The 26,849-nt window shown below is 41.4% G+C and overlaps 3 protein-coding genes across 9 annotated transcripts in view; 2 read left to right on the top strand and 1 right to left on the bottom strand.

Moving 5' to 3' along the window:
* Positions 1-5,377, top strand: part of STON2 (stonin 2) — a 70,344-nt gene extending 64,967 nt beyond the window's left edge. For both annotated transcript variants that reach the window (XM_085225439.1, XM_010711793.4), the window contains exon 7: positions 794-5,377. In XM_085225439.1, coding sequence (XP_085081565.1) covers positions 794-877 — 84 coding nt within the window. In that variant the 3' untranslated portion in view covers positions 878-5,377. The remainder of the gene's footprint in view (positions 1-793) is intronic.
* The window catches only part of LOC146544329 (uncharacterized), a 22,944-nt gene extending 2,478 nt beyond the window's left edge, over positions 1-20,466 (bottom strand). The window contains exons 1-3 of one of the 6 annotated variants that reach the window (XR_014883683.1): positions 20,183-20,415; positions 4,535-6,601; positions 111-1,325 (exon numbers count right to left, since the gene is read on the bottom strand). Coding sequence is in view for 2 of the 6 variants with exons in the window: in XM_085225443.1 (XP_085081569.1) it covers positions 19,352-19,959; positions 20,036-20,108 (681 nt within the window). In the remaining 4 variants the exon portion in view is untranslated. Of the gene's footprint in view, positions 1-110; positions 6,602-13,238; positions 19,960-20,035 lie in introns of those variants that run through there. The other 5 variants (XR_014883682.1, XR_014883680.1, XR_014883681.1 and 2 more) reach the window with 5 other exon arrangements.
* The window catches only part of GTF2A1 (general transcription factor IIA subunit 1), a 25,660-nt gene continuing 18,031 nt past the window's right edge, over positions 19,221-26,849 (top strand). Inside the window, exons 1-2 of the mRNA XM_085225442.1 lie at positions 19,221-19,368; positions 25,855-25,956. Of these exons, the coding sequence (XP_085081568.1) occupies positions 19,339-19,368; positions 25,855-25,956 (132 nt within the window). The 5' untranslated portion in view covers positions 19,221-19,338. The remainder of the gene's footprint in view (positions 19,369-25,854; positions 25,957-26,849) is intronic.

Here is a 26,849-nt window from a genome sequence, read left to right as displayed (position 1 = left end):
ACAGTGGGAGTACTACAGCACACAGAAGGATCACATTGCTTCTGTGCTTATTATTTTCTTCTGCCTGCCCTAAGGAGACAAACAGATGGGAAAATACACAATATGTATACCTGCCAAGAATCTCAGTATGCCAGATTTGCATGGTAGATGATCACTCAGCAGACAAATGGGCATTCTATCTGCCTTCTGTAAGAACAATGATGAGAGATACTGAAAAGATTCTCATGGCAAATATTTTTAATGTGAAATGTCATTACATTTTTAGTAGTATCTGAAATTCCCCAGAGATTGTATTTGATCTTCCTAAATATCCCTTCTAAGAATTAAACACTCAATTGTCCCTGAATTTTTGGAGGTATCAAAATTTAGAAAAAAGATATAGGTGTGCCTTTTGCAAATAAATCTCTGCTTTCATCAGTTGCTTTGCAGAGTTTAAAACTGAGACTAGTCTTCTGCTGCCATGTAGAAAGCCACCTATACTCTGTAGGTTTGGTTCTTGGTTTGGATTCAAAATATAGGTGGGACTGGGAATGAATAAAAAATGAGATCAATTCTCTTCATGATATTTTTTCTTCCAGAAATTGTTATGACACTGTTGAATTATAAAATTGTTTGGATTTGACTTAAAACCCTTATAGAAAATGAAATCCATCTTTCCCTCCTCAATCTGTTACTCTTTACAGTCCTCTCATTTTTACCAAAACTTGCATCATCTGAGCAGTGACCACTAAGGATTTTTCAATTTATTTATTTATTTATTTTCTCATTATCAATGTTGTTTTTCCTCTGCCAGGTAGAAATAGAGCAGAAGAAAATCTTGAGTGAGGATCCAAAGGGAGAAGATACTGCAAATCTCAGTGAATGTGCCATACAGTGAAGGAATATCAGTGTTCAAGTCCCAAGAGGTGTAGTCAAACTAACAGACTTGGAAGAAAGGACTTGCAGATTTTGGTATTTTTCTTTTAAAAGTATGGAGTATTACTTTTAAAATAATGCTTTGAAGAGTTTTATTTTTCCTGTAATTATCTGTATCTTGAGAAGAAAGTCATCAGTAATTTGTTTGGAATGGACCCATGGGCTGGAACAATTAAAGTACTTATTACCAATATGTTTGATGTATTGACAGAATGAGTTGCTTTACAGTCAAGGCTGCCTTTTGTGCTTCTTCACCATCTGGGTTCTGCACTGAACATGCCACCATCACAGCCAAATCTGAAAGCAGTCTTCATCTCACAATCTTAACCTCCTGCAATAGGCATTTTTCCGGTATTTTGCTTGGTTTCATCATCAGCAGATTCACTTCCTTCTGAACTGCCAAATAAAACCTAGGGAACATCAAGTGAAGCAGTGATATGAAGTTTCATTTTTGAAGTCATCAACAGATTGAAAACCCCGGAGCATCATCATGGAGAATCAACAAACTCTACATGTTAAATGTAGTAAACATCAAGCAAACAAGCTATTGGCAGTACAGCTAATCATGTAACTGTACTACTTATCCTTTCCTGCCTTGTTCTCTGAACCATGCTGTCGTGCACATTTTCATGGGGTTTGGACAGGCTGCAAGAAACCTGATATTTCTTAGAATTTTCATGTGCTACTCAGGGCTGTCCTGTTATTTTGACTGAACAGGGTTACAGCTGCTAGTAACAGGGAATGTGTTATAGTAGAGATGATTCTGAAGGGACTTTTCTAAAATTAGATCATTCCTAAATAGAAAGATATTTAAGGGAAATACATTGTTGGTTTTTTTTGTTTGTTTGTTTTATTTTATGCTTTCTTGAAAGGATAAGACGGATGGTTATCGAAAATGTCAGAACAGTATTACTTTAACAAGGTTTTTTGCCTTCCCCAAACTCCTTGGAAGTCTGTCCTTGTTTGCCGCACAATATTGCTTTCATATTTTATCTTTAACCTACAATATAAATAACTTTTCTGCAGCTATCTTTATAAAATGCCAGGTAACTGAGACCCAAAACACTTTTTCAAAAATTAAAAACAAGCTTCCGTCATGGAGAATTCTAGATCTCCACTTAACTGAAAGTAGAAGCAAGTTTCAAACCTTCTTTCTGAAAAAAGAAAAAAAGAAAAAAAAAAAAAAGCAGAAGGCAGAAATCACTCATTCATATATTTTTTCAGAAAAGAAAACAGTGTTCAGAACACTTTTTATATCTGTTTCCATGACTTCCATAATATTTTGTCTGAAGGTAATTTTTAATGTAAAAAAAAAAAAAAGTAATTTATTAAATCATTTATCTTTTGAAAGATTTCTACTGACTTTAAAATCACAGATTTGGAAAGCCTTGGAAATGTATTAATTAAAATGAAAGCTTGTTTATAATTTTATAGGTTTATTTTATTTTACATTTCATATAACAGAAAACTAATATTCAATCCTGGTTTACTACTTTCACTGTGACTCCTATAAAAATCACTGCAGTCCAGAATAAAGCATGAGATTAATTATACTGAGTCTGTAACCGGCAGTGATAGAATTTAAAACAAACTGTAGGGAACTTATAAATGTTTTTATGCCTTTTTTTTTTTTTTTTAATGCCTAGTGATAAATATTTACACAGCCATGTTACTACACAACCTCTGGCAGATGTACACTGCCGTAAATATATAAAGTCTCAGTCCTACTAGGACTTCTCAATAATAAGTGTGTAATCTTACTGAAGCCCAGAGAGCTTCTCTGAGTACACCAGCAAATACTGAATTTTGCATCATCTCACTTTAAAGGGAAGAATGGTATTAACTTTCACAAAGCGTATTGAGATCCATGGATGAAAATTAGTGATATACTGTCAAGAATTATTTATTAAATAACAATGTATATAAGTTGTGAAATATCTGAAAGCGTGGAGCTGAATTCATGACTGATCTCAGCTCTGTTACTGCTTTATGTTTCAAAGGCCTTTGAAGAACTTGTAGGTATTTTTCCTGTTTTTTTGTACTGTAGCCCCCAGTGTACAATTCCTGAAAATGATCAGCAAGAAATCCAGCAAGTCAAAACTGAATGTGTTCTGAGATGTTGCTGAGAAAATGTGAGATGTTTTGTGGACAAACCGCATTCAGACACTCAGTGTCTGAATTTCTGCATTTTTTCCCTCATCCCTTGAAAATACAAACACATAATAGCAAATAAGAAAAAATATGTTGTATTCCTTAATGAAGGGGAAAAAAAAAATCAAAGGAATTTCACTTTCCATCTCAGTTGAATTCCAAAATGTTCAGTCTCTATCATTGCCTCCACCATAAAATATTTCAGTTCCCGAAAACTGAAAGATTAACATACTGGAGTTTTCTGGATTTTACTTCATTTCTCTACTTCTTCATCACTGATTACTTATTTTCTTTAAATTAAAAGTTAACGGATTAAAACAAGAATATGGGCCTGAAGCTAATCTCTCTTACGTAGTTATTTGAATGATAGAAGAATCTCTTCCAAGACTGCAGAAGTTTATGCGGCCAAAACTGATGGAGTGTTAAGGTTTATAAAAAAAATGATTTTAACCCATTTTGATCTCTGGGGGACATCTTTGTGATGTTCTTGTCACTGAATTTCCAAAAGTATGAATTTTTGAGATATGAAATCCTCACACAGAGTTTGAAAAGATCGTATTTGTGAACACAGTTCCCATTGAATCACTAGTGTAAGTAGTGCAATTTTTCAAAAGAGCACTAACATCCAAAATGTTCAGAAAATATAATGTTCATATAATCAAGTGTCACCACTCAAAGATCTTTCCAGTCTGAACCCATGATAAGTACTGAGCATTTGAACACTGAGCTCCTAAGTGCCATTGTTGAGGCTGTCACCGTTCTTGCTTAATTAAGCTGCGCCAGTTCTTCAACATATGAACCTCATCTATGTGAACTGTAGGGGTAGAGCAGTAATTTAGACCGTTGTTCGAGGTGTGGGGAAAAGAACTGAGGGCTTTATCCATTTTAGACTAGCAGAAATTACTAAATATAAGATAGGCCTTTAGAGCAATTTTATTTTTTTAAACTTGGGGAAGAATTTCTTTAAATAGTTTCAGTGTAACACTCCTTTTGATGAAGATATAATCACTGTCTTTGTTTTATTTGAAAGCTTTGTAGTACTAAAATATTCCATGCAGGAAATGTGCCTTCAAGGTAAGCATACATTTACTCCCTGAAGCTATTCCCACTTTGAACTTTTTATTTTTCATTATGACTTTGCTTCATTTTGTGCTGTGGTACTTGAGGTATTGCAGGGAATTTTGCCTAGAAAAATTAGCTGAATCAGTCTTTGGTCACAGGGGGTAAAGACGAAGATCATCTCCGGGAAGCTGAGTTAATTTTAGTGAAATCCTCTATTTATTAACTATATGCATACTCTGTTAGCAAAGGAAAATGGGTGAAGTCAGCTGAGAAATACTGTAACTAATCAATGATATTTTTGTCCTTTGATTTTATTTAGACTCAAATTTAGTCATCTTCTGAAGGAGACAGATTGTAGTTTCATCATTGCAACGGTATCGTAAGAAACATCACAGAAACAATCTACCTTTCCAGGTGGGTTGCTGGCTGACATATTTACTTGGCAAGACACCCAAGTCCTGTTGGTCTACCAAGTCCTGTTGGATCTTCCTGTGATCAGAATACATTTCTGCAAAACAAGAATAAGAATAATGTCAGAACAATTTACAGAATCCTCTGATAATTTACAGAATCCACATGATTCAGTAGCTTCTAAAACTCTTTTCTTTTGGTCATTCAACCTCAAGAACTGAGAGCAATTTCTTGCAAAAGAGCAACAAGGTGTACAAAGTTCAGCCTGAGGTAATTATTCTGTCTGTTGCTTGTATGAAACTCAGTAATTTCCCTCTGCCCTTGAATAATCAAGGCCCTCATAGGTCACCTCTGCTCAAGAGGTTGAAAAAATCTTTTCTTGTTTTTATCACTGTACTCATCTCCAGAACTGGTCAGTGCAGAATGCATATCACTTATTGATGAAGTACTTACCCTCTTCTGCCATTGAAATTATTTCTATATCATGAGTTGTCTGAGATAGGAAATCTTCTCTGATAATGGGCATCATGGTTCCTAGCCTTGTTTTGTTCAGCCATCTACCCATCCATCCAACCATCCGTCCTTCTCTCTTTCCTTCTTTCCCTCTACTTGCAGTCCATTCTTTGCACTATTGACATTGATCGGTTTGATAATTATTTGATAACACGTTCCCATCTTTTTGTTCTGTAAAATGAGAAAGTCTATACACTGGTTAACTTTATAGAAGTGGTGGGTATTGTGTTTTTTTTTTCCTTTTGATTTTATGGGTTGAAATGAGATGTAATGTTTTGTTTAAAATATGAGAAAGCTTAAATAAATGTTAAGATGAAACACCATATCCACATTTTCACTGTGAAATTGAAATTGTATGTTGCATGTGCTGTATGTCCTGATAACTCAATACCAATCTTCTTAAATTTGGAGGAGGAAAATGAAGTGTTTTGAATGGATTTGATCACCTAGACTGAAAGATAGACTGCAAACAAAATGAATCAGGTCTAGAGCTTGAACCTTTCAACCGATCATAGTAGAGAATCCAACATTTTCCATGAAGCTGTCCTGAAGCAAAGTAATTGAGAATTAAAACTTCTGCTTAGCAGATCTCTTAAGCTTTCACACTCTAACAGTAAAGCTATGAATGGGATCTTCCTGTGATCAGAATACATTTCTGCAAAACAAGAATAAGGATAATGTCAGAACAATTTAATGTCAGAATCCTCTGATATAATTCTTCATTTTCTTTCAAATTTAAATAAGCTATATATCATTTAATACATTTTTCCACTTCTCTTATAGTCACTTTCTCAAAAGCACTCCCTATGTCAGACTGAAGAGCTGGACAGTCTCTTTGAGCAAAGAAAATCAGATACCCATTGTAAGGGCTGCTTAGATTTTTTCTGAGCCCACAGTACAACTCACAGTTAGCATGTCAGTTGTTTTATAGTATAAGAAAATGGAGGCACACATGGAATGATCCTTCATGTTCATTATTCAAGTGTAGATTATGTCAGCCATAAGAAAGGAGGAAAGTTAAGTAGGAAAGTTCTGGGATTGCTATAGCAATAGCAATAACACTTTATTTACTGTTACTCAGATACTCATCGTCATTAGGAAATGATAGTATTATATTGGGAGTGCAGGATTAGACTTACCATCGTAGCTGCACAATCTGCAAAATGGATTAGAAATGGGAGAGTTATACAAAAATCAGAAAGTTTGAAAACATGCAGCTTAAAGTTCCTCAGCAATAATGCAGTCCTTCAAGACAAGCCAAAATATTTCCCTGCAAGAGACGGAGATGTCAGAGTGCCAGCACAAAGTGTACCCAAACAAAAGACATCATTAGAGTGAGACAGCACAATTTGGAGGGAAAAGACATCCCAGTTCTCTCCCAGTGCTCACAGTTGCCATGGCTGCTCTTACCATCTAATTCAGATATGCTGACAACTTAGGAGTAGTCAAAAAACTGCTGAAGGTTAGCTGAGGTAAAGCGAAAGAGAAGGAGACCGTTGTTTCTCATCCAGAATCTTGCTGCAGCAGTTGTGTGCCACAGCACACGCATCTGAAACATGAAACACATAAGTCTCAGAAAAAAACTTCAGTGCTTTTTGTCACTGGATTAGAAGCCTGGTACAAACAGCCATTAAAAACAAACAAACAAAAAAAGTTGGAATTGTGTTTCAAACACCAGCTATGAAAGGTTTCTTTTTCAATCCTGACTGATGGAACAGCACAACCTGATGGAAAGGAGTGGCTGCAGCAGTTCCAGCAGCTGCACTGGGGAACCACAATGTAACCCCAATGGCAGACATGTGCTGCAGTGCAGGGTCAGGGCAGGCTGGTCCTTCTGTGGTGCAGAAAGCTGCTGCTGCTCACAGGATCCCAGCTGCTGCCTCCCCAGGGGCTATAGATAAACCTGGAGCAAGTAATGTAGCCTAAAGAGTTTCTGAAGGCATAGGATGAATTTATTGTGAATACAGCTCTCTCCTAAGGGAGAGAACCTCCTTTGTAAGGGTTTCTCTTATGCAGAACTGAAAAAAAGAAAGATCTACTTCTCTGTGTGGAGTCTGAGAAACATGTTAGGGTGCAGCCAGTTCAGAGCACTTAGATTGAAAGAGAATACACTGGGCAAGCTCCAAAAGCTCACAGATGCAGGCAGAACTGTAGGGGAGTTCCGTCTTTTGGTCAAGAGAAACAAAACCAAAATTGCAGACGGTTTTCAACCAAGAGATGATTAGAGACATCTTTTTCCATCCCCTCCTTTAGTTGAATCAAAATCTTGTTTGAACTGCATCAGTCGGCAGGATTGTTTTATTTTCTTTGCAAGCTGTTCTACCTATCCTTTGCACAGGAGCAGTGAATGTCCCTGGCATTCAGGAAGCGACAGCTGGCATGAGAGGAACGACCAGGGGAGTGTGGGTGGCAAAACAGAATGTGCTGAAGTTATCATCTCATCAGAGAAAAATACGTTAATATCTCATGAAGTCCTGGGACTAGCCTGGATCTACAAAAAAAAAAAAAAGTGACTTGAAGAATCCCAGTCTGCAAATGCTGACCATAGGAACAAAAGGAAAAAAAATAGGCCACAATAACAATAATAATAACAATAATAATAATAATAATAGCAACAACATGAATTTTATGAAATACTAGATGGCTTGTGGGTCGGGATAATTTGATTTTGAACTGAACCACAAAAAAGCTGTTGTCTTTGACTGTTCTGCAAAGCACTGATAGTAGGACTCAGACCTATCTAAAGACTGAATTTAATTTTGTGTTCATAAGGCACTTCAAATATCTCCAATATCCCTTGATCTGTTCAGCCCAGAGCAGAGCAGGTTGAGGGGAGGCCTCATGGACTCACGGGGAGTGGAGGCATAGCACTGAGCTCTGCTTCCCTGGGCCCAAGGGAACGGTGTGAAGCATCAGATGATGGTCAGGCTGAATGGTAGGGAAAGATTCTTCACCAAAGGGCAGTAGGCATGGAACAGGCTTCTCTGGACGGTGGGCAGAGCCCTGTGCTGCCGGAGTTCAAGAAGCACTTGGACGACACTCTCAAAGGGTTTGAATTTGCATGTCTCGATCTACCTTACACAGTTAAATAGCCAAACACAATTTCAAGCCAAGCATTCTCCTGCATTCTCTCTCCTGAGGAGTCTCATCTGCTGTTGTGTCCAGAATATGCAGTGTGCTTCATAAACTTGCACAATGGTTAGGGCACTGCGCCAGAAATAGGTGTAAGATTTTTGGTTCCCTTTTCCTCCTTGTCTGAAACAAGCTGGCAGGACAGGACTGACAGCCAGAGGTGAAAACAGTTCAAGACAAAATAAGAGTGAGCAAAGATTTCAAGTGTTCAGGGTACTGGCTGGGTTTGTCAATCTTTCATTGCAATTTCTGTAGCTGTTAAGAAGTTTAGAGGAGGGTCACAAAAATGATTCAAGGGATGGAACATCTCCCCTATCAGAACAGGCAGAGAGTTCTGGGGCTGTTCAGTCTGGAACAAAGAGAAGGCTCAGGGGAGACCTGAGGGTGGCCATCCACGGGAAAATCAGTTTCAGCTTGTTACATAGTAATTTCTTAGCTATTTTTTAAGGTTTAATTAAAGGATGTATTATTTTCAGTATACACTGATCATTTAACATATTAAGCATTATGAACCTGCTTCTACAGAATTTACAGCTAACAGTCATTGCTCTCAATAAGAGTGTTACTGGGTGATTTTAGCATGAAGAGATGTATTTTGAAAACACATTTCTCTGATTTATTTCTGTGTTCTGCCAGTTACTATGCTGTCATTTAAGTACTCCTGCCTCCCTCTTGTGGCTGCACTTTTACATTCAACTTGGAACAATTGCAGTGTAACCAACAGAGCTTGTAATAGCTACCTTCTTGATACAAGCACCCTCCTTAATTTTGCTAGAAAAGCCCCATTATGTTCACAATATCCCATACAAAAATTTTCTGCCTAAGGGAGAGATTTTTCATCACTTTCACGTGGGAGCAATTGAACACGTGTGATAAAATCACTCATGCTGGTTACATATTGTAATTGATTCTGAATGTTCAGATTCAAGTAGCCAAATGTACGATCCATATTTAGTAGCCATTATGGTATATACACATAGGTGGTGTGATATTTTCACGTAGAGCTGGAAAGTCTAGGCAGTTAATTTTGTAGTCAACTGTTTTGATGAAGTGAAGCTGCAAAATCTCATAGCCTATACATTTTAGGATACCAGTTTGCCCTTTCCAATCACCTGCCATTTAAGAAATAGCCTTTTCCAAACATTAAGAAATTCAACTAAAAAAAACCTAACTGAAATAAAAGACAATTATTGTCTCTCTCTGATATTTATAATAAAAGCTATGATAGTATTAAATTGGTATCTTGGAATGATAGGGCCCCAGTTGAACACAGTTCAGTCCCTCCATTATTTCCTTAATCCACAAGAACAGCTTCTCCCTTCAAGGTCCTTAGCAGATTACACCATATGTAGTGTTATTTACCTTGAATGTCTCTTCTCTGTGCCCTGATATTCTTCATTCTTTAGCAATTTGCACTGATATCAATATAGTACATTGCCTACGGCAACATTCACGTGAATTGTTTCTTGAAAGCCACAGATGGAAACGAGGCAAGAGGGACCTAGAAATTTGTTACAGGGAGTGGAAAGAGAATGAGCTGTACAGCTGAAAGATGACTGCTGTGCTTCTTGGTTTGTTAGATCTAAAAGAAAATGAGTCTGAAGTTCTGCACCACTGCTACTTAGTCACATTCTCCAGCTTCATCTCCAGTTTCAGCTGACTTTGGCATGAGGGAAAGGGACTTACTTTGACCACTCACACACTTATGCCAGTGATATGGATAGAGATATTATCACTGGCTTTGAACGTGCTCTCATCTGCTCCATGTTAAATGATAGCCATCAGCACCTCCTTGGCTGCTGGCCAGTAAAAACATTCATGGGAGTCGAGCCCAGTACCGTGCAGACTCTGCCAGGAGCTGCTGCAGCAACAGCTACAAATTCTTGAAGAAAAATCATTCCCGGTGCCTACAGACCACATCCAACACAGGCAGTGTTGAGCCCTTTGTATCCATTAACGCTGACTGCATCTGTACCTGTCCTGCTTGCTTGGCATAACAAATTCAGCCAGACCTGGGCACAGCTGCATCTCTGTTGGATCAGCCAGAGCACACTCCACAACGTATGGGGTGGCAAGCACCATGTCACCTGGTTTCCCACCCTACAATGTGTCTGGGCATCTGCTCACCTGCTCTTTGAGAGCATTGGATAGGATGGGTTGCGGAAAGCCATTTTCAGGGGCAAACCTCTTGGCCTGGGGATAAATCTGCCCACAGAGAAACCCCCAGGCAATTTCCCTGGGAGCTGTTAGGCCACAACTGCACCCTTCTCACAAGCTTACAAGTTGTTCCTCAGATACCACATCATCAGTGCCTCATCCCTTCAGGAACCATACTGAGCCATACTGAGCAGTAGCATGGATAAGAGCATTGTTACAGTTCTTAGAGAAAAAAATTAAGTTGCCTGAAAGCTCCCTACTGGAAAAATTTTTTCTGCTCATCATGTGCTTTGCCTATATGAAAAACCAGCAACCAACACTGCAGGTGTAGTTGATGTGATGGGATGCCCTGCTACATATGTTTGAGAAAAGGGAAATAGAGACACAGACTTGCTGACTGTGACTCTGTTTAGAGTCTGCCTTTGGGGAAAAATGAGATGGCTGATGTCAGTAAGTCGTAATGCAAATAGAGGAAGATTTGTATTTGAAGATGTTTCAGACAGAAAAACAATCTTTCATTTAGAGCAGCAAGGCGGGAGTAGGAAGAAGCAGCTGAGGAAAAATATGATCTCAGATCTGTAAGAGCAGCTTCATGGTTTTGCTTTTGTTTTTGTTTTTTGTATGTTTGCAGCTGTCAAAATCTTTGTATGCCCAAGACTCCCGGGTTACACACCATTTAGCATGAAGACTCAAGCGGAAAGAAGCTCTGGAAATAGGTCACAGGTTAGAAGTGGCAATAAATGCCTAGGTTTCTGTAACTCCATTACAGGATGAGTTGGGCTGGCTTGTTCCTGCTGTTTTCCTTTCTCTCAAAGCCAGGGTCTTTGATTGCCCAGCAGTCACACTAGTACAGCTTTGCCAGTAAGATAATTAGCCCAGCATGGGAACTCCGTACTAACTGCTCATAAGCCATGGAATGGCCACAACCAAGTTCACGCTCACTGTTCCTTGCTAGGAAGGCTGAACACAGCCAAAACTGAACTGGATTTGTTTTCTACAAAGTTCCATCCAGTCTTGTGAAAAATAATCCTACAACTCATACAGAGAAAAAAAAAAGAAAAAGAAAAAAAAAAAAAAGGATTTGTCATGTCTGCATGATGCCTTGCATGCTGACTCCTGGAGAGAACATAGGATCACCTCCAAATAATCTGTGAAGTGTAGGATACACCCCTATTTTTCCAGGAAACGCGCAGCCTGCTTGCCCCTAAAGCAGCTCTGAATGATCCTCAGCAATTCAGGGGACTTGCTAGGCCACTCATCTAGGTACAGAAGAACTGACTTCCTACCTGGGAGGCAGTGAGTATCCAAAGAAGAGCAAACCTGCCTTGCAGAATTAATTTTTAGTTTATTGACGCAAAAAATGTGTTAGCATGGGACAAACTAATCCCACGTGCAGCCTCTCACCTGCAAGCAATGACTAGCCCACACTGTACATATGCACTCCCAGATTAATGGGTTATGATATACACAGTCCAGCACCCTGTCACAGTTACATGCTGTCTGTTTGTATTCTGGCATACTTCATGGCAATTATTTTATCATAAGACATCACGTGGAGTAAGAGGTAAGCAAGGCTCCTGAAGTCACTCTGTAGATCACTGTGCAAAATTTTCACTATTAATCTTTCATCCTCCAGTGCCTGCACAAATCAGGAATAACTTTGCTGAAGTGAATTCAATTTTGCTGTGGACCTCCACACATTGGAGCCAGAATACATGGCAGTAATTAGTGAAAATATTTATCAGTACGCTGGGTAATGCTTTACTTTAGAATCAGTAACGTAGGATGTTGTACGCAGGAAGAATCTAATTGGTATTTGAAACACAGATTTTCTGCTACCTGAGTTCTTTGTTGCTAGGCTTCCTGGCTCAGAGCCAGCACTACTTTGGCTGTTGTTGGAACCTCATCACAGTTGAGTAGCTGTGATTCACAACAGTTGCAGTCCAAGTGATTAATCTTACTCCTTAAAAAGTGCTTAGGCAAGGTAGCACTGACATAATATGTAACTCGAATGGGCTCCTTTAGCTCACACCTCTGCAGAAGTACTTCAGCCTTCAGAATTTTAGGGGCTTTTTTAGCTCTTTAAATAACTTAATGCTCTATATTCTCATTATGAATCATTTATTCTGTAGAAATCTAAACAGTAGGCTGAACCTGAACACACATGCAAAACAAGGAAGCAATCTCTACTATAAAACCGGTAACCTTCCTATTACAAGCATTATTACTTGCTTACAGCAAATGGAGTGTGCACTTCAGCAAAGACTGATTCTTTTTCAACATTAAGGAATCCTGGAGGCTTTTCTGACAAAGCGTTTGGCAAACAATGCTATTTTGAAACATTTCCTCCACTGATCACTTATTTCTACTCCTGTCAGCTCCTGCTGTTGTACTAACGTCTTTTGTGGGGTTGCCCTATGAACTAGATCAGGAAACTGATCCGGGTTAAAAATTAGCCTGCAGAGAACAAAAATAAATGGCACAGCAAGGAACTGGCACAGCTGCAAAAGCAGAGAACAGTGGCACGGGTATGAAATAAGCACAGGGTACGGAAAGGAAGTATGGATGCAAAAAATCCACATTATCACTGAATGCACTGGGGCTGGGGGAAAAACAGCATCAATATCTCAATTATTTTGTCTTTTCAAACTTAGTATAATTTTGTCAATCAGAGGCATAAAAGAAAGCATGTATTTCTGATCTATAAGTATACCAGCAGAAACTTCCCCTGAGGTGTAAATAAATGTATCCTGTGGCAACACCCTAGAAAAAGCCTGTTGCCTCCTCCAGCTGTAACTGATTGAGCCACTAGAAACAGCTGCTATAAAGACCATGGGGTGAGACATTGTTTTTTTTTTTTTTTTGAGGGTTAAGCTGAGGGAGGCTAAGGAAAGTGAGAGTCTAAAGCTGAGGAGGTAAGAGAATTCCTAGAAAATGAAGAGTTTTGCGAAGTTTGATGTGAAATTTGTACTAAAATTGTGATAGGAATTGTGATGTTGAGGTTTAACTGTTAGTAGTAGTAGCTTTACAAGAATGACTTTGGGTTGGCCCCTGGATTTTATGATATCGACCCTTACCTTCTAAAGGCCTGAGACCGCTTCTGTGGGTACACAGGGACAGGAGTAAGTGTAACAAAGAGACAACAATAGGTGGTCATCTTCCAGCAAGGGCCTCAGCAAAGGTGAAAGTTGTATATGTTGTATGAAGGAGAAAGATAGCTTTTTAAAGTAGCTAGGTAGCTATGTGGCATTGCATGTGTAACTAAGTGCATAGTTTTATCATCCTGTTATGTCATGCTCTAATGAGCAAGATGCTTATTAGTTGTTTTCAAACAAATGTACATACTCAAATGATAAATAGTCTCAAAGTGTATTAAAGCTAAATTCTCCATGCTTCCTACTTTGAGTAAGCACTTTGTAAAAACAAGAAAAGCCTGAGGCTCTAACAGCCTAATCATGATAGAAAGACTTAATGTGCAGTAAGATCCTTGCCAGCCCTTGCCTGGTCTAGCACATCATGTTGTGTACTCCAACCTTCTAAGACGTTAGTAGAATAAACCATGTTATTCTAGAGCAAGTTTTGGCTCTCTGTGGGTTTTGATGAGGACAATTGGTGTTCAGTTTGGTGTTGGTGTGCTTTGGTGGAGTGCACTGTCAGGCTTCAAATTCTAGATACAAGAGCAAATCCATCACAAAAACTGAAATATCTCTGAATAAGACTCAGAGAACCTATTAAATTCAATTTCTGCCTTACTTAAAATTTTTTGGGGGGTAAATCTAGAGCTGGAGGCAAACGGGATGTGAGCTTATAGACTTTTGTTTCCAACTATTAGACTCTGTAGAGCAGGCTGTTAGAAGGAAAATTTCATTCAGTATATTCTTATTAAATTCTATTTAAAGGATTTTTATGCAACACCTCAACTCTGATGGAAGAAATGCTGGCACATAATGAAGTTTATGTAATAAGTAGCTTCTAAGTCTTGAGGGCTAGTTGTATCTAAAACAGCTTCAATATTGTGTATACTGCTATTTTCTGCCTGTGTCCAAAATGTTGAATTGTGGTTTGGACCACCTACAATTCTTTCAGCACTGTAGGAACACATCAATAAAAAAATCTCGCTTTTTATTTAAAGTTGCATTCTTTTTGGTATAGTGTGTGGAAGTAATGAGAGTGAGTTCAGTGTAGAGAACTGTCAACACTTTTCTGGGCCAGTTCAGCCCAGTTTCATAACTAATTGGGGCAGAGGGACCCATGGACCCGTGCCCTGGGAGAGGGGGAAGAGGGTTAGGGAAAAGGTGAGGAGATGGGCCTAAAAACAAAATGGCATCAGTGAGCTAAGGGAAAATGGTAAGTTACTAAATATGATAGTGGAATGCAAGATAACAAAATATAGTAAAATATAATTGGAATTGAAGCTAATTAAAAAAGAGAGAGAGAGAGAATGTCCCAAACCAAAAGCCTTACTCTCATGCTGAAGGTGAGATGGCTAGGAGTACACATTGCAGAGACAAGCAGCAAAAGAAGGAGCAAATCTCATGACTTGTATACCGTTTTATCTTGGCCTCTAAATGGAACAGTAAAGTTATTTGGGAGGTGTAATTCATCTCTTCTGAGAACCCAGGACCCAGAAGTATCAACAATCCATGGAACTGGAGCATTAACTCTTTAAATTGCAGTGCACAGCATGATGTTAAGATGTGGAATACCTGAACCAAAAATCATAAAACCATGACAAGGACATACGTTCTAAACTCACATTGTACAACCATAACTTCAAGCAGCTTTTTCTTCAACTCCTTTTCTAGACTGGATTTGTTCTGTTTTATCATTTTAGGATGTGCTACTGCAATTTAAAACCATATGTGTAGCTCATTCTACTGTGAAACTGTTCTTTCAGAGTCTGGGATAAAAAGTTTACTTCCTTGACTGATGACACCCTCAGAAACTTTTGAGAAGCATTCATTGACTTACCTTGCTTTTAAGGAAACAATGTAATACAGTAGCTCTAAATTGTAAGATGCCTTTATACGTGTTGTGGGAGACTGCCAGGAAAGCTACAGTAGTAGATTAGTACAATGGACAAGACCTAAATATGGAAAAACCAAAATGCATGCTGCTAGTAAATCTCAGCTCATGACATTTACATCACAGGTTTGTGCTCCTTTACTATGGTTGAAATGAATTCTTGTTTCCTTGCTTAACACTCTCTCTGCCCAGGACAGAGAGGAATGAGCTGACACAGCTGCACTTAATGAGCTTTTCTGAAAGATGTAGTTTTGAGAGCTAAGAAGTTGTAAAAACACTCTTAGACTATCTAACATGAGGTGTTGCTATTCTTCACTACGTGATCAGTAATGTTTTCGCAGAAAAAAATGAGGGCACTCTGATGATTGAATATTGGTTCCTCCAAGAGAATGAGATTAGGTTCATTCACTGCCTGCTCTTGGGAGACAGAATGGTAGCTTTCGTTCTTTTTTATTATTATTTTCAGAACAACAACAAAGACAAGAAATAAATGAAGATGATAACTTAAATGTAATCTATTTTGATTTAGAATCAAAATTTTGTGGTTTCTATTTGCAACCTTGTGGCTTTCAGTGGAAATCACAGGTACTTAGCAACTTCAGGTCTTTAGACTTAAGTGTGTCCCACCCTAGCTCCTCAGATTAGCAAATACTTGCACATCAGTTCTGCTTTTGCAAAATATGGGAGATATCTAAGAAGAACAATACATTACAGCTTGCAAATAAATTTAGAGTAGATTTGTAATCAATACAATGCATATAAATGAAGAAAACTGTTTTATTTTCATTCTCTTCCCTCATCTCCAGATTCCTTCTATCAACTTAAAGGAAAAAATCTCTTTTAAAAGACTTAGGTCCTCTGACAAAGGAGATGCATTAAGAACATAGCCGTAGTTTGTTCCCTTTGTGCTGTCTTGGCAAGCTAATGTCACAACAGTAGGTCACCTTCTTTCACTGCTGAGAAGAAATGAGGGATGCTTTTTGTATCAACAGGTATTCCTACGTGGTTGGTATCAGCTATAAAAGATGGTTTGTGGATTTCAGTGGAAAGAGAGGTGATTACACCTAGGATTGAGTCTGAACTTTGTTTATTCCTCAGAAAAGGATCAGCTTTTGATTTTTGGACAGAAGTTTTTCCTTCGTATTATCTACTCTTTGGAACTATTTGCTTGCAAAGGAAGGGGTGTACCCAAATATCAACACCCTTGCTTTGGGCATGAAGTGTAATAATACATCACGGCACAATTCAACCTTAGTGCAATGGCCAAAATGTATAACTGGCCATACCTGGTGAAGCTATCCTGCGTTGGCAATGGTAAGAAAACTTAGAGAGAAAGAAGACAGGATAACGAGCAGGCTTAACGTGATCCATGACTAGCAAACAAAGAATAGTTAGCTATAGTAGTAATACTGCATGTAATTTATGCTAATGATGCTAAGTCATCAGTGTTGCTACTGAGGTATATATAAGCATGCATGTTAATCCTGACAATGCTGAAGTGAATGCATTAACAGCAATACAGTAGGGCAGCTGAGGTGCTGGGGTAGCATGGAGTGAACAGATTTCAGAAAGTGCCTAATTCACTTGTTTTCCCTCAGCTGAATTGCTGTTGATTAGGCGGACCACTGACTTGACTCAATAGGGGGAATTCTCATGAGGGTCTTGATTTGATTCATGGCAATGCTCGTTAAAGGAGCTTGTGGGTTACAGTGCCACACAGTAACTTGATTCTGGTATCTGTTGAAACCATGACTGGATCTGCCCACCGATCTGACCTTCTGGGGGATCTGAAAGGAATGTGATACCCTACTGAGCTACTACTGCTGTAGTGTCCATGTTGGTTTTTGAATTACGGTGAGTCACTCTGGAAAACAGTGGGGTTTCTGATCTATCTAGAGAAAGGAATTGTAGCTATCCAGTGCTTAATGTTGAAAAGAGGAAGGGTATCAAGTGCAATCCGATTAATTCGTGGTGGAGTGCCAGTCACTTCAGTGGCTAAAACTATTTGTAAACTCTGGCTGTGAATGCCCTCACTGATACCTCTTTTTCAAGTTTTACATGATCATTTGTGCAATTACTTAAAGTGTAGAAAATGGAAGGCCAAGAGTGTTGAACAATTTACAGATTCACTTCACAAATCCTCTGTGAGAGATTACTGCCTTTTTATTGGAGACATCAGGGTGAAATAACACTAGCACCTCAATTCCTGCTGCTTATTCAGTACAGCTTAGGTTAGATCATGAGTTACAGCTGCTGAGGTGGCAGACTCTCATCACTCCTGTTGGTTATGCTGTGGGAGTGGAAAATTCCAAGAAAAAAAAAAGAAGTAGAATTGACAGCAGAGGATGGTAAAAATTTGTCCCATGTAATTTCTGTTGGAGCTCCAGCAGTATGTGCCATAAACAGCGGAGTTGGTTCATCAGTCACATGCCTATACAAGGTCTGCCCTTCAGAAGGGAAAGGAGGTACTTACTACCACAGGACTAAAGCATCTAGAAGGATGGAATATGAAGGTCATCTGTATCCGCTAACAAATTAATTTTGGTCATAGGCTACCAGACAGGAGTTACTAAACACGTTGCTTGGGCTAGCTAGTAGGTGGGACTTCAGACTGAAGGTAACATGCCAAATATGGTCTGTAGTGCAAGTTTTTTGTTTTTGTTTTTTGCTGAGGAGATGGATGTAACATGATTCCTTGAGCGCAGGGCTGGAATTCAGTGTTGCTTTCAATTTGTGCTTGAGCATGTCTTACACAGGTGGGTTACTGTTAGAGCTCTAAGCTGTGTTCAGAAGTTATCCTAAAGATTGGGTAAAGGTGGCAGCGGGAAAGTTAGCTGATGTAAAGACCCTCGTGGCTGAGAACACTTTCCTGTATTACATATGTCTTGCAAGTTGCCATAGAGAAAGGGGATAAGCAAAGGGAATGGAAAAGGAAGAAAAGGCAATAAAGAGGGCAAAAATGGAAGCCAAGCCAAATGGCAGAGTTCTGATAGCAAGCCAGGAGTTCTCACTGCCACAGATTGTGAGGAACTGCTAAAGAAGCAATTCTGCAAGTGATTGAGGGCCCATGGGTCACAGCACGACCTGGATGCAAGCAAGGTATAGGTGATTTGACTTCTGCTGCCTGCCTCTTCCTGCACTCTCTATGCTTTTTGTCACCAGCGTAGGCAAGGAGCGACTGAGCACCCTGGGCCCTGGCTCTCGTAGCAGGGCCAGTTCAAGGCTTGGGACCAGAGGCACCAGCGCCTGCTGGGCCGGGCAGGGCTCCTGCGTACCTGGAACTGCACAGTGAGGGGCTGACACCGAGGAGTAAACCACTCCTATAGACCGAGCGGAGGCGACGTGAATTCCCGTGTCCCGCCCTGGCCTTCGGCTCGCTCCGGGCCGTTATTAGCTGCCACCTCGCGGTGGGCAGCGTCCCGCCGAAATCCAGTCCGTCGGGCGCATCGCAGCCAGCCGGGCCGCAGAGCGGAGGCGGGCTGCCCACGGCAGCCCCGTGACGGCAAGCGTCGCGCGCGGGGCGGGACTGAGACGCGGAGCCCGCCGGGGCAGCACGCGAAGACTTCCGCCTCGGTACGCAGGGCGGCGCGGCAAGCAGACGAGCGACCTCGCTTGGAGACTTCCGCCTCAGTAGGTGTCATGGCGGCGGGGCGGGCTCCTCACGTGACGGCGCCCCGCGCTCTCGCGTGCTACTCTCGCGGTATCTGCCGCCCCCCCGCGCGCGTCCCCCGCTCGCTCTGGCCGCTCGCGCAGCTGCTCGGCTCTCGCTATATAAAGGGGCGAAGCGGGCAGAGCGGGCGGCTGGCGGCGGCGGCTGCAGCCCCAGGGCCGGCGAACGAGGCCGGGCCAGGCCGCGGGGCTGCCCGTGAGCCGGGGCGGGACGTGCGGGCTTAGGGGGGACGCATCCGGGCAGGTTTATTGTTTTAGGGGCGACTCCCCCCGCGGTTGGGGGCGTCCCGGGGGGCTCGGGACATGGCGAGCTCGACTAACACAAACCCCGTGGTAAGGACCGGGCCGGGGGGCGAGGGGGGCCCCGCGGGCGGCGCGGGCGGAGGGGGCCGGCGGGGCTCGCCGCCCCCTCCCCCGCACCCCCGTCCCTCGGGCCGCCCCGGCTCCCTCCCCCCCCGGCCCGCGGCGGGAAGGGGCGGCGGGGTCCGGGCCGCTCCCCGCGCGGCGGCGGCAGACAACTTGTGGCGCCCGACGCCGTGGCGGGGAGAGCGCAGCCGGGGGCGGCGGGAGTGGGGCGGCGGGAGCGGAGCGGGGGGCGCGGGGCGGCGGCCCGGGGGCGGGCGGCGGACGGAGCCCCGCGGGGGAGAGGCCGGGGCCGCCCGCCGCGGGCCGGGGTCCGGCGGGAAGGGGCGGGCGGGTTGAGAGGGGGGTTGGGGGGAGCCGCCCGGGGAAGGAGCGAGCGCCGCCGGCCCCGCGCCCGTCCGGGGGCGAGCCAGGTGTCGGGGTGGCGGTGGCCGCGGTGGTGGCGGCAGCCCGGGCTCCGCTGGAGCCATTTTATGTTGCTTGATCGGAAGGAGACGATGGTTGAAAAGCACTTGTCCCAGCCCCGCGGCAGCGGTCCGCCGGACCCGGCCCGGAACTTTTCTGCAGCGAGCGAGGCAGTATTTATTTTACAAAGAAAACTCTCGCCCCCCTGTGTCCCTTCTCGTGCTTTCTGCACCTTGGCGGGCGGCTCGCTGCGGGACGGCTCGCTCCGGTTTGCAATAAGCAGTCACACGCACGGCCGATCCCATCGCCCCTCGGTCGCCGCTCCGTCCCCGGCGCGCCCCCGGCCCCGACCCCCGCCCCGAGCGCCGGCAGCACAAACCCGGCGTCCGGCGGCAGGCGCGGCCCTGCTTGTGGCGCTCGGATCCATCATGGCTTCCCCTGCCTTTCTGCCTGCCCGCTCCTTGTGTTCCTCCTCCCTGTGGCCGCCCTGTTTATATAGAGCCATTGCCGCTCTCTAATATAGACTCTGCTAGGATGGGAAGGTGCTTTCCAGCCCCACGTCACCGCCTCTCCATTTAAACACCACATCAGCCTTTAAATAGGGAGAGAGCCGCCGAGAGCGGGCTGGGAGGTGCGTGCATCGCGGCGGAGGCTGCCGGCCGCGCTTTTTGTCGCTCTGGGTTTCGCCGGGTTTGTGCTCCTGCCTCGCTCCGCGCTCGGGGAGCGGCGGCGCTGCCCGCGGCTCTCGGTGCCGGGTGGCTGTGCACTGCACGAAGAGGGCACCGCCATCCTCCCAGCCTTCTGAAAACGCTTATCCTCCCTAACTCTGACTCCCCCTCCCACCCCCCCCTTTTTTTTTTTTAAATTTTTCTTTTATTTAATTAATTATTAGTGTATGTGTCTTTTTGTTCATAGCGTGCAGCCCTGTGTACCCTTATGGTCGTCCAAGGAGTTTTGCTGCTGGGTGGGGAAAGGAGAACTTAGGTGTTCTTACCCAGTGTGGCAAGGAGAGATGCAGGACTTGTTTCATGGTGTTTCACCAGTGTCTGGTACAGATCTTGCACCAAAAGCAGCATTAATATTGAAGTTCTGCTTATTGGTCCTGGGCACAGATTGTGTGAATGATTGTTGTGTGCTTCTGGTAACTGAAGGTGATGGGGCATACTGATATTTTGGAAGATTTTGGAATTTTCTCTATTATTTGAAGTAATTAGAATGTTTTTAGTACTATAGAGCAGTATATAAAAGCAAACGATACAGGGCTTCCTTTTTAAATCCAAAATCTTACCCGTAACCCACACTCGTGATTGCAAGGAAGTAGCATTGCTTTGCTATTTTATCAACTGTTCTGAAACAAAACATGGGACAGCAGTGAGCCATTGCATGCAGGTCAGCGTCTAGTAGGATAGTTACTGAATGTGCGTGATACAAATCTGCTAGCTGTTCTACACACAAACTTCTGGCTTTCTTCTCTAACTGATAGCAAGGGCTCTTTGTCTCTACAGTAAATTAGCAGTTTCATGTCTCTTTTTCTACCAAGTTATTACCTAATAGGTAACTACATCTCTGTATTGAATAATCTTCACAGCACTTATAAATGTCTTTGTTTCAACAACTTGCTTATCAGTGCTGCATCTCTGTGTTAGCGTAGCATAAATTCTGCAAAATGCTGCTGGAAGATGCCTGTGTGTGATCACAGTGTTCAGAATAATAGGAACTTAAAATGAGCCCAACTTCTGTTGAGGTTGAATCCCAAGGAAACAGTACAATTTTGCAGCACTCTGTAAAAATCAATTCTATTCTGTAGTAATGATAACCATATGTACCTCAGAGTTGCAGAAGATGAGCAAGAATGTGTGGAAGTACTGCAGCCAGCTGATAACTTCAGCAGGGCAGATTTTGGGCCTGGTGTGTCATAGTGTCACATCAGCGTCTGATCAAATCTGTCCTTCCTAGGAAGGGATGCATATAACATGGTAACGGTTTTATGTGGTATAAGGTTTTGCAGGTGACAAAGATAATTACCTTGTAAAGGTGTGACAGGTGTCACATGTAATTGCTTACAGTATAGCTTTTATATGCTACTTCTTTTGCACTCTTCTTCAGTGTAGTTGTGACTAAAAGTAGTTACCTTTGCAATGTGGTGTTCCCGTGTCACACAGCTCCCAGCTGTATTTCCACAGACAGGAGAAACAGATGGGTAACATTTCAGGGATAACTGCAGAAGTAACTAGGAGAAAACTGCTGTCAGATGCATAAGGCGTGCAGTGTGTATTCCTTTATAATGTGTTGGTTATTGGAAACCCAAACTGCCCAAATCCCAAGAGTTATAACAGTAATTAGGGAGAGGTGCAGGTTTTTTTACCCTTGGAACTGATGGAATGTAGGAAGTGCAGCCCCCAAAGGCATGTGGCATTGCTTAAAATAGCTCCCTGCTTGCTCTTCTGATTTGGAGTGCGTCTGCGTGTAGCAGTCTCACCATGCTCAGAGTTTTCTTTACAAGATGTACAGAGAAAGTGAAATATAATCATTTCCGTATGTTCCCAGAGGGGGACATATGAGATTTCAAATCTTTTCTATGTGTTTGTGGTTGCATCTAATAAATCAGGAATTTTAATTGTTGTCTTTAATCTATAGTAAGTGTTTGGAGTAGTGTTTATTGAAGAGTGATTTGAGTGTGTTTGCTCTTAAAAGGGCCTGAAGTTTACAGTAATGTGCTCTTTATGAGGGAGGCACTTTAATACAAACCAGATGAAAGCACGATTATTTTAATAGCAATCTTTTAAGTTTCCGTTATGTTCTCGTTGCTTACTTTGATTGAGTGTGAAAATTTATAACAAAATGGAAGTCGCAGACCCACTGGGGGCTCATTTAGTAACTGCGTGCCCATGTTCAGCTTTTGAGTAAGCAGTGCATGAAATAAATGATGGTCGTTCAGCTCCAGGGATGTAGGTAGTTTGTATAAACAACTTGAGCATCGCATAAATAATACTTAGAGCCAACAATTAGTGCCTATCTAAAAAAATACAATGCACTTCCTTTTTAAAGGTTGAGATTTAAGTTCTTAAATTCTATAATTTTATGTCTAGTTTTACATCTGTAGAAGTAGCATTTTATGCTGTTTTTCACCATTCTGCCATGGATTGCTCTTGAGAAAAGCACCGCTGCTCTATTCGTGGGTGTTCAGTACAGCTGTGCACAGCCAGGGTTTATCTGAGCGTGATGGAAATATTGTATGTGAAATCAGGAAGCACAGGGGCTCAGCCACTATTTCATTATAAAGTATAGATATTTTCTTTGCTCCTTCTCCCACTAATCATCTAACCGTGAGGGTATTGTATCTTGTGATACTGTGTGACCACAGCAGTGCAGACTGCTGAGCTGTGAGGCCAATTTGCTGCACCTGAATGTCAGTGTTTCTCCTCAGGGCTTTATATTCTGAGTGATACTTGTAAATACACCTCATGGAAACACCTGGCAGGAGGTGGTGACTCCTAGTGGAAATAAGGGCCTGTTTGTGCTGAGTCTGCTTTATTAATGAAACAGTAGATGTCTGAAGGAGAAAATGCCATCTCTATTCTCCGGGAATTTTGTTTGTAATTTCAGTTGTAAGGACGCTCCATTGACTTAAGTGAAGCAACTCATGTACCTAAGGATAAGTGTATTTATTTGAGAAATGGTTGGGGCTTTGAGAAACAGATGCCTTTAATACAATAAGAAACAATATGAACAGTAGGTCAAGTAGCATTTCTATTCTAGTTGAATTGTGTAAGCCATATGCAATTTGTTTAATTATAGGAATAATAGGACTTAATGACATTAAATAGACTGTCTTTTTGCATCTGCAATGAATTAAGTCTAAGTGGAAAAATAATCCTGTTAATGATGCTTAGTATTTCTCACAGCACAGAGCTGAAGTACCAGTGCTCAGGAGAAGCCAGGATTTGAAAGGTTGCTTCAGATGTCTCTATAAGCACCAATAATGCTGTACCTAGCAGCTTATATCTAAGTCTACCATACAGTTTTGAAAGAAAAAGAATCTGTGGATTATTGAGTTTATTTTCTTTTTGAAAAATTGAGTTTTGGATGTAGCAGCTGTAAAGGTAGTTTTTAAGTATGGCAAATATCCACTGTTACTTGAGGCCAGAAAGTTTCTGAAGAGATGAGTAAAAGAAAGGACGAATTCTGACATTTCAGCTCCTTGATTTTCCTTGGCGTGGAAAAGTGACAAACTGAGAAAATCTAAAATTAAGAAAAAAAGGAGTTGGCATGCCATTTGCCAAAATGCTGAACTGTGAATTTTCTGACCAGAGCAGTATCTTTTTGGTGCCTTTTTTATTTTTCCTTTTTTTTTTTTCCTTTAAGAAAAACTACTGAAGCATGCATCACAGACATTATTTAAAACACTATGTGTGTAATGCACTAAGCAGCTTTCAGGAAACAGTATCCTGGTTCCAGGCTTCCAAGTAGGCTATAATACCAATGCACTTTAAGTTCCTACTTATTGGCTGCTCAGCTTTGTTCTGGACTGGTAAGCCATGTGCATAACAGAGGCATAACCGTTCTGTTTCATAATGTGTGCAATGTAATCTTTAGCATATCTGTAACGAATTCAGCACTTTGGGGATGCATTAAGCAACTGTGTATGCATAAAGTAAATGCTTTAAGTGCAAGCAGTAAATCTGTGCAGTCCCAGCTGTGTGTGTCTTGCTGTGTGTGCTTGGTGCAGGCTTTCTGCTGATGCACCTGAAGGGCAGTTCCAGAGCACTGAGCTCACTGTGCCAGGACAGGGAGATTGCTTTGCATGCATACAAAGTATCTGATGCAAGTGGCATCATTTCTGATGGGAGTAGAGTAGGGGAAGATGTCATCTAAAATAATTGTGTAGTTAGTTGCAGTTTAGTTTAGGAACAGTCAGCACTCAGCCCAAGGAACAGCCTCCATCAGTGAAGTATGTATAGTTCACAGGCTGCAGGTTGGCTGTAACTCAGAGCTCACGATTCTACCTTGCAATTAGATAGCACACACATTACACTCAATCAGAATACCACTGAGACTTACACATGTACAGAGGTTCAAGCAGTGGTGTTTGGTTATAAAGTACACCTGAATAATACAGTTATCCTGTGGCTTTTGAATTAAATGTCGCTCACAAATCGCTAAAGTTAAACATTTCTACTCTTTTTAAAATCGTACTTGTGTTTTAAAATTCACAGAGTGACAGGTTGGCAGGAACAACTGGGCCAACCCAGAGCAGGGTTCCCGGGCCTCTGTCCAGGTGACTTTTGGGCATCTCCAAGGGTAGAGAGTTCACTACTTCTCTGGGCAGCCTGAAGTGAACTGACAGTTAGCTTTGCCAATGGCAGTCTAGACATGAGATGAGTGTAATAGTATGTGTGTAGTTTCGCCCCCTGAAAAATGTGTAATGTAGAAACATAAGTACTGACTGCAAACAGAAGTCTGTCTCTCTTGATATCCTGTCTTCAGTAGGTTCTGCAATAAAGTGTGTTAAGCAAGAACGTTTGTGTATGGATACTTGTAGTTCCGAGGCTTCAATGATTTTCAGCTCAGTAACATCCTGAGCTGTATTTGATTCCTGTTCTAGTAGCAAGAGAGCTACTGAGGTTCCTTTTTTGTTAAAAAAAAAAAAAAAAAACAACCAAAAAACCAAAAACTACTAATGTTCTTTGACATAAATATTTTGCACTGGTGCAAATATTTTTACATATTCAGCATATACACTAGCAAATGGGAAATAAATTTTCCAAATGGTAAACAATCTCATTTTCCTTGTTTTGAACTACCTCCTTATGGCTTGAAGTTTCTTTTGACACAAAAGATAGAAAATTCTCCCTTCCCTTTTCATCTTGTTAGAGCTGTTTGTGCTAATTTATACTTTCTTGGATGTTTTAAATCACTCAGAAACATACAGTGTATAGCAACTGTAAGAGGTTACTGTTTTGGAGGGTGGGAGGAAGGGAGGATCTAATGTTAGAATGCTAAATTTCTTAAAAAATAAAAATAATACTAACTTTTTTTTTTTTTTTTAAGCCTAAACTGTACAGGTCTGTAATCGAAGATGTCATTAATGATGTCAGAGAGGTTTTTCTGGATGAAGGAGTGGATGAACAAGTTCTTATGGAACTCAAAACAGTAAGCTGAAAGTTTTTTTTTAATAGACCAATATATCAAATGTTTCTTGGTCCTGCCTACTGTTGTACGCAGTAAAAATGCTGATTTTTATTTAGTGAAGCACTATATTCTCTTTGTGTTTGTAGTCCCATATCATTTGGATTATACTGCTCTACAGAAATATCTGCCTACCTTGTTTACTTCCCCTAATTTGACGTGACAAAACTTGACATAAACTAACAGTAGACATCTAAATCAACAGTGTAACCACTTCAGTCCCTGAAAAATTATATCCTAAAAAAAAGAAAAAGATGTGTTTATTTTAGAGGTAAACAATTCCAAAGGTTTCTGTGCTGGAAAAATAAGTATGTCTACTCCATTTGATGTTTTTGTCTTAGTGAAGGAGTGTGTCACAGATGTATTCTGCAGGTCACGTCAGAAAAGATTCAATGAAGAAAGAGGCAAAGAAGGAAAATAAAAGAAGGCTTAGGGAATTCTTAGCAGGGCCCAGTAGTCCTGGGTACCCTTACTTACTGAATACTTATGCCTCTCTGTTTTTGCGTTTTTGTGATTGTGGCTTTTCTTGGGAGAGTTCAGCTGACATCAGGAGCTACAGGGCTGGAGAGACTGAGTTTGATATTGTGGCAAAAACTGTCAGTTCTCGTGCAGCTTAATATTATCTTGGGTATACTAATAGTTTCTATTGATATGTTTTCAAGCAACTATTATTGAGGAGTTTTATGAAGAAATAGCTTTGGGAAAGGCTCTAATAAAGAATAGATTTTTTTGATTCATGCTTCTGTTAGAGTTATTATGGTTCCTTCACAAATGGAAGAAAAAATGAATGTTAAAGCTTAGACTGATTATTTTTAGCTGACTATTTAGTCCTTCTTATTAAAACATTACCTATGTGG

This window comes from Meleagris gallopavo, chromosome 5 (assembly GCF_905368555.1).
Source record: "Meleagris gallopavo chromosome 5, MGAL_WU_HG_1.1, whole genome shotgun sequence".
In the NCBI taxonomy this organism is placed as follows: domain Eukaryota; kingdom Metazoa; phylum Chordata; class Aves; order Galliformes; family Phasianidae; genus Meleagris; species Meleagris gallopavo.
The sequence above is the reverse complement of the archived record's forward strand: the minus strand, read 5'-3'. Positions and strand labels throughout refer to the sequence as shown.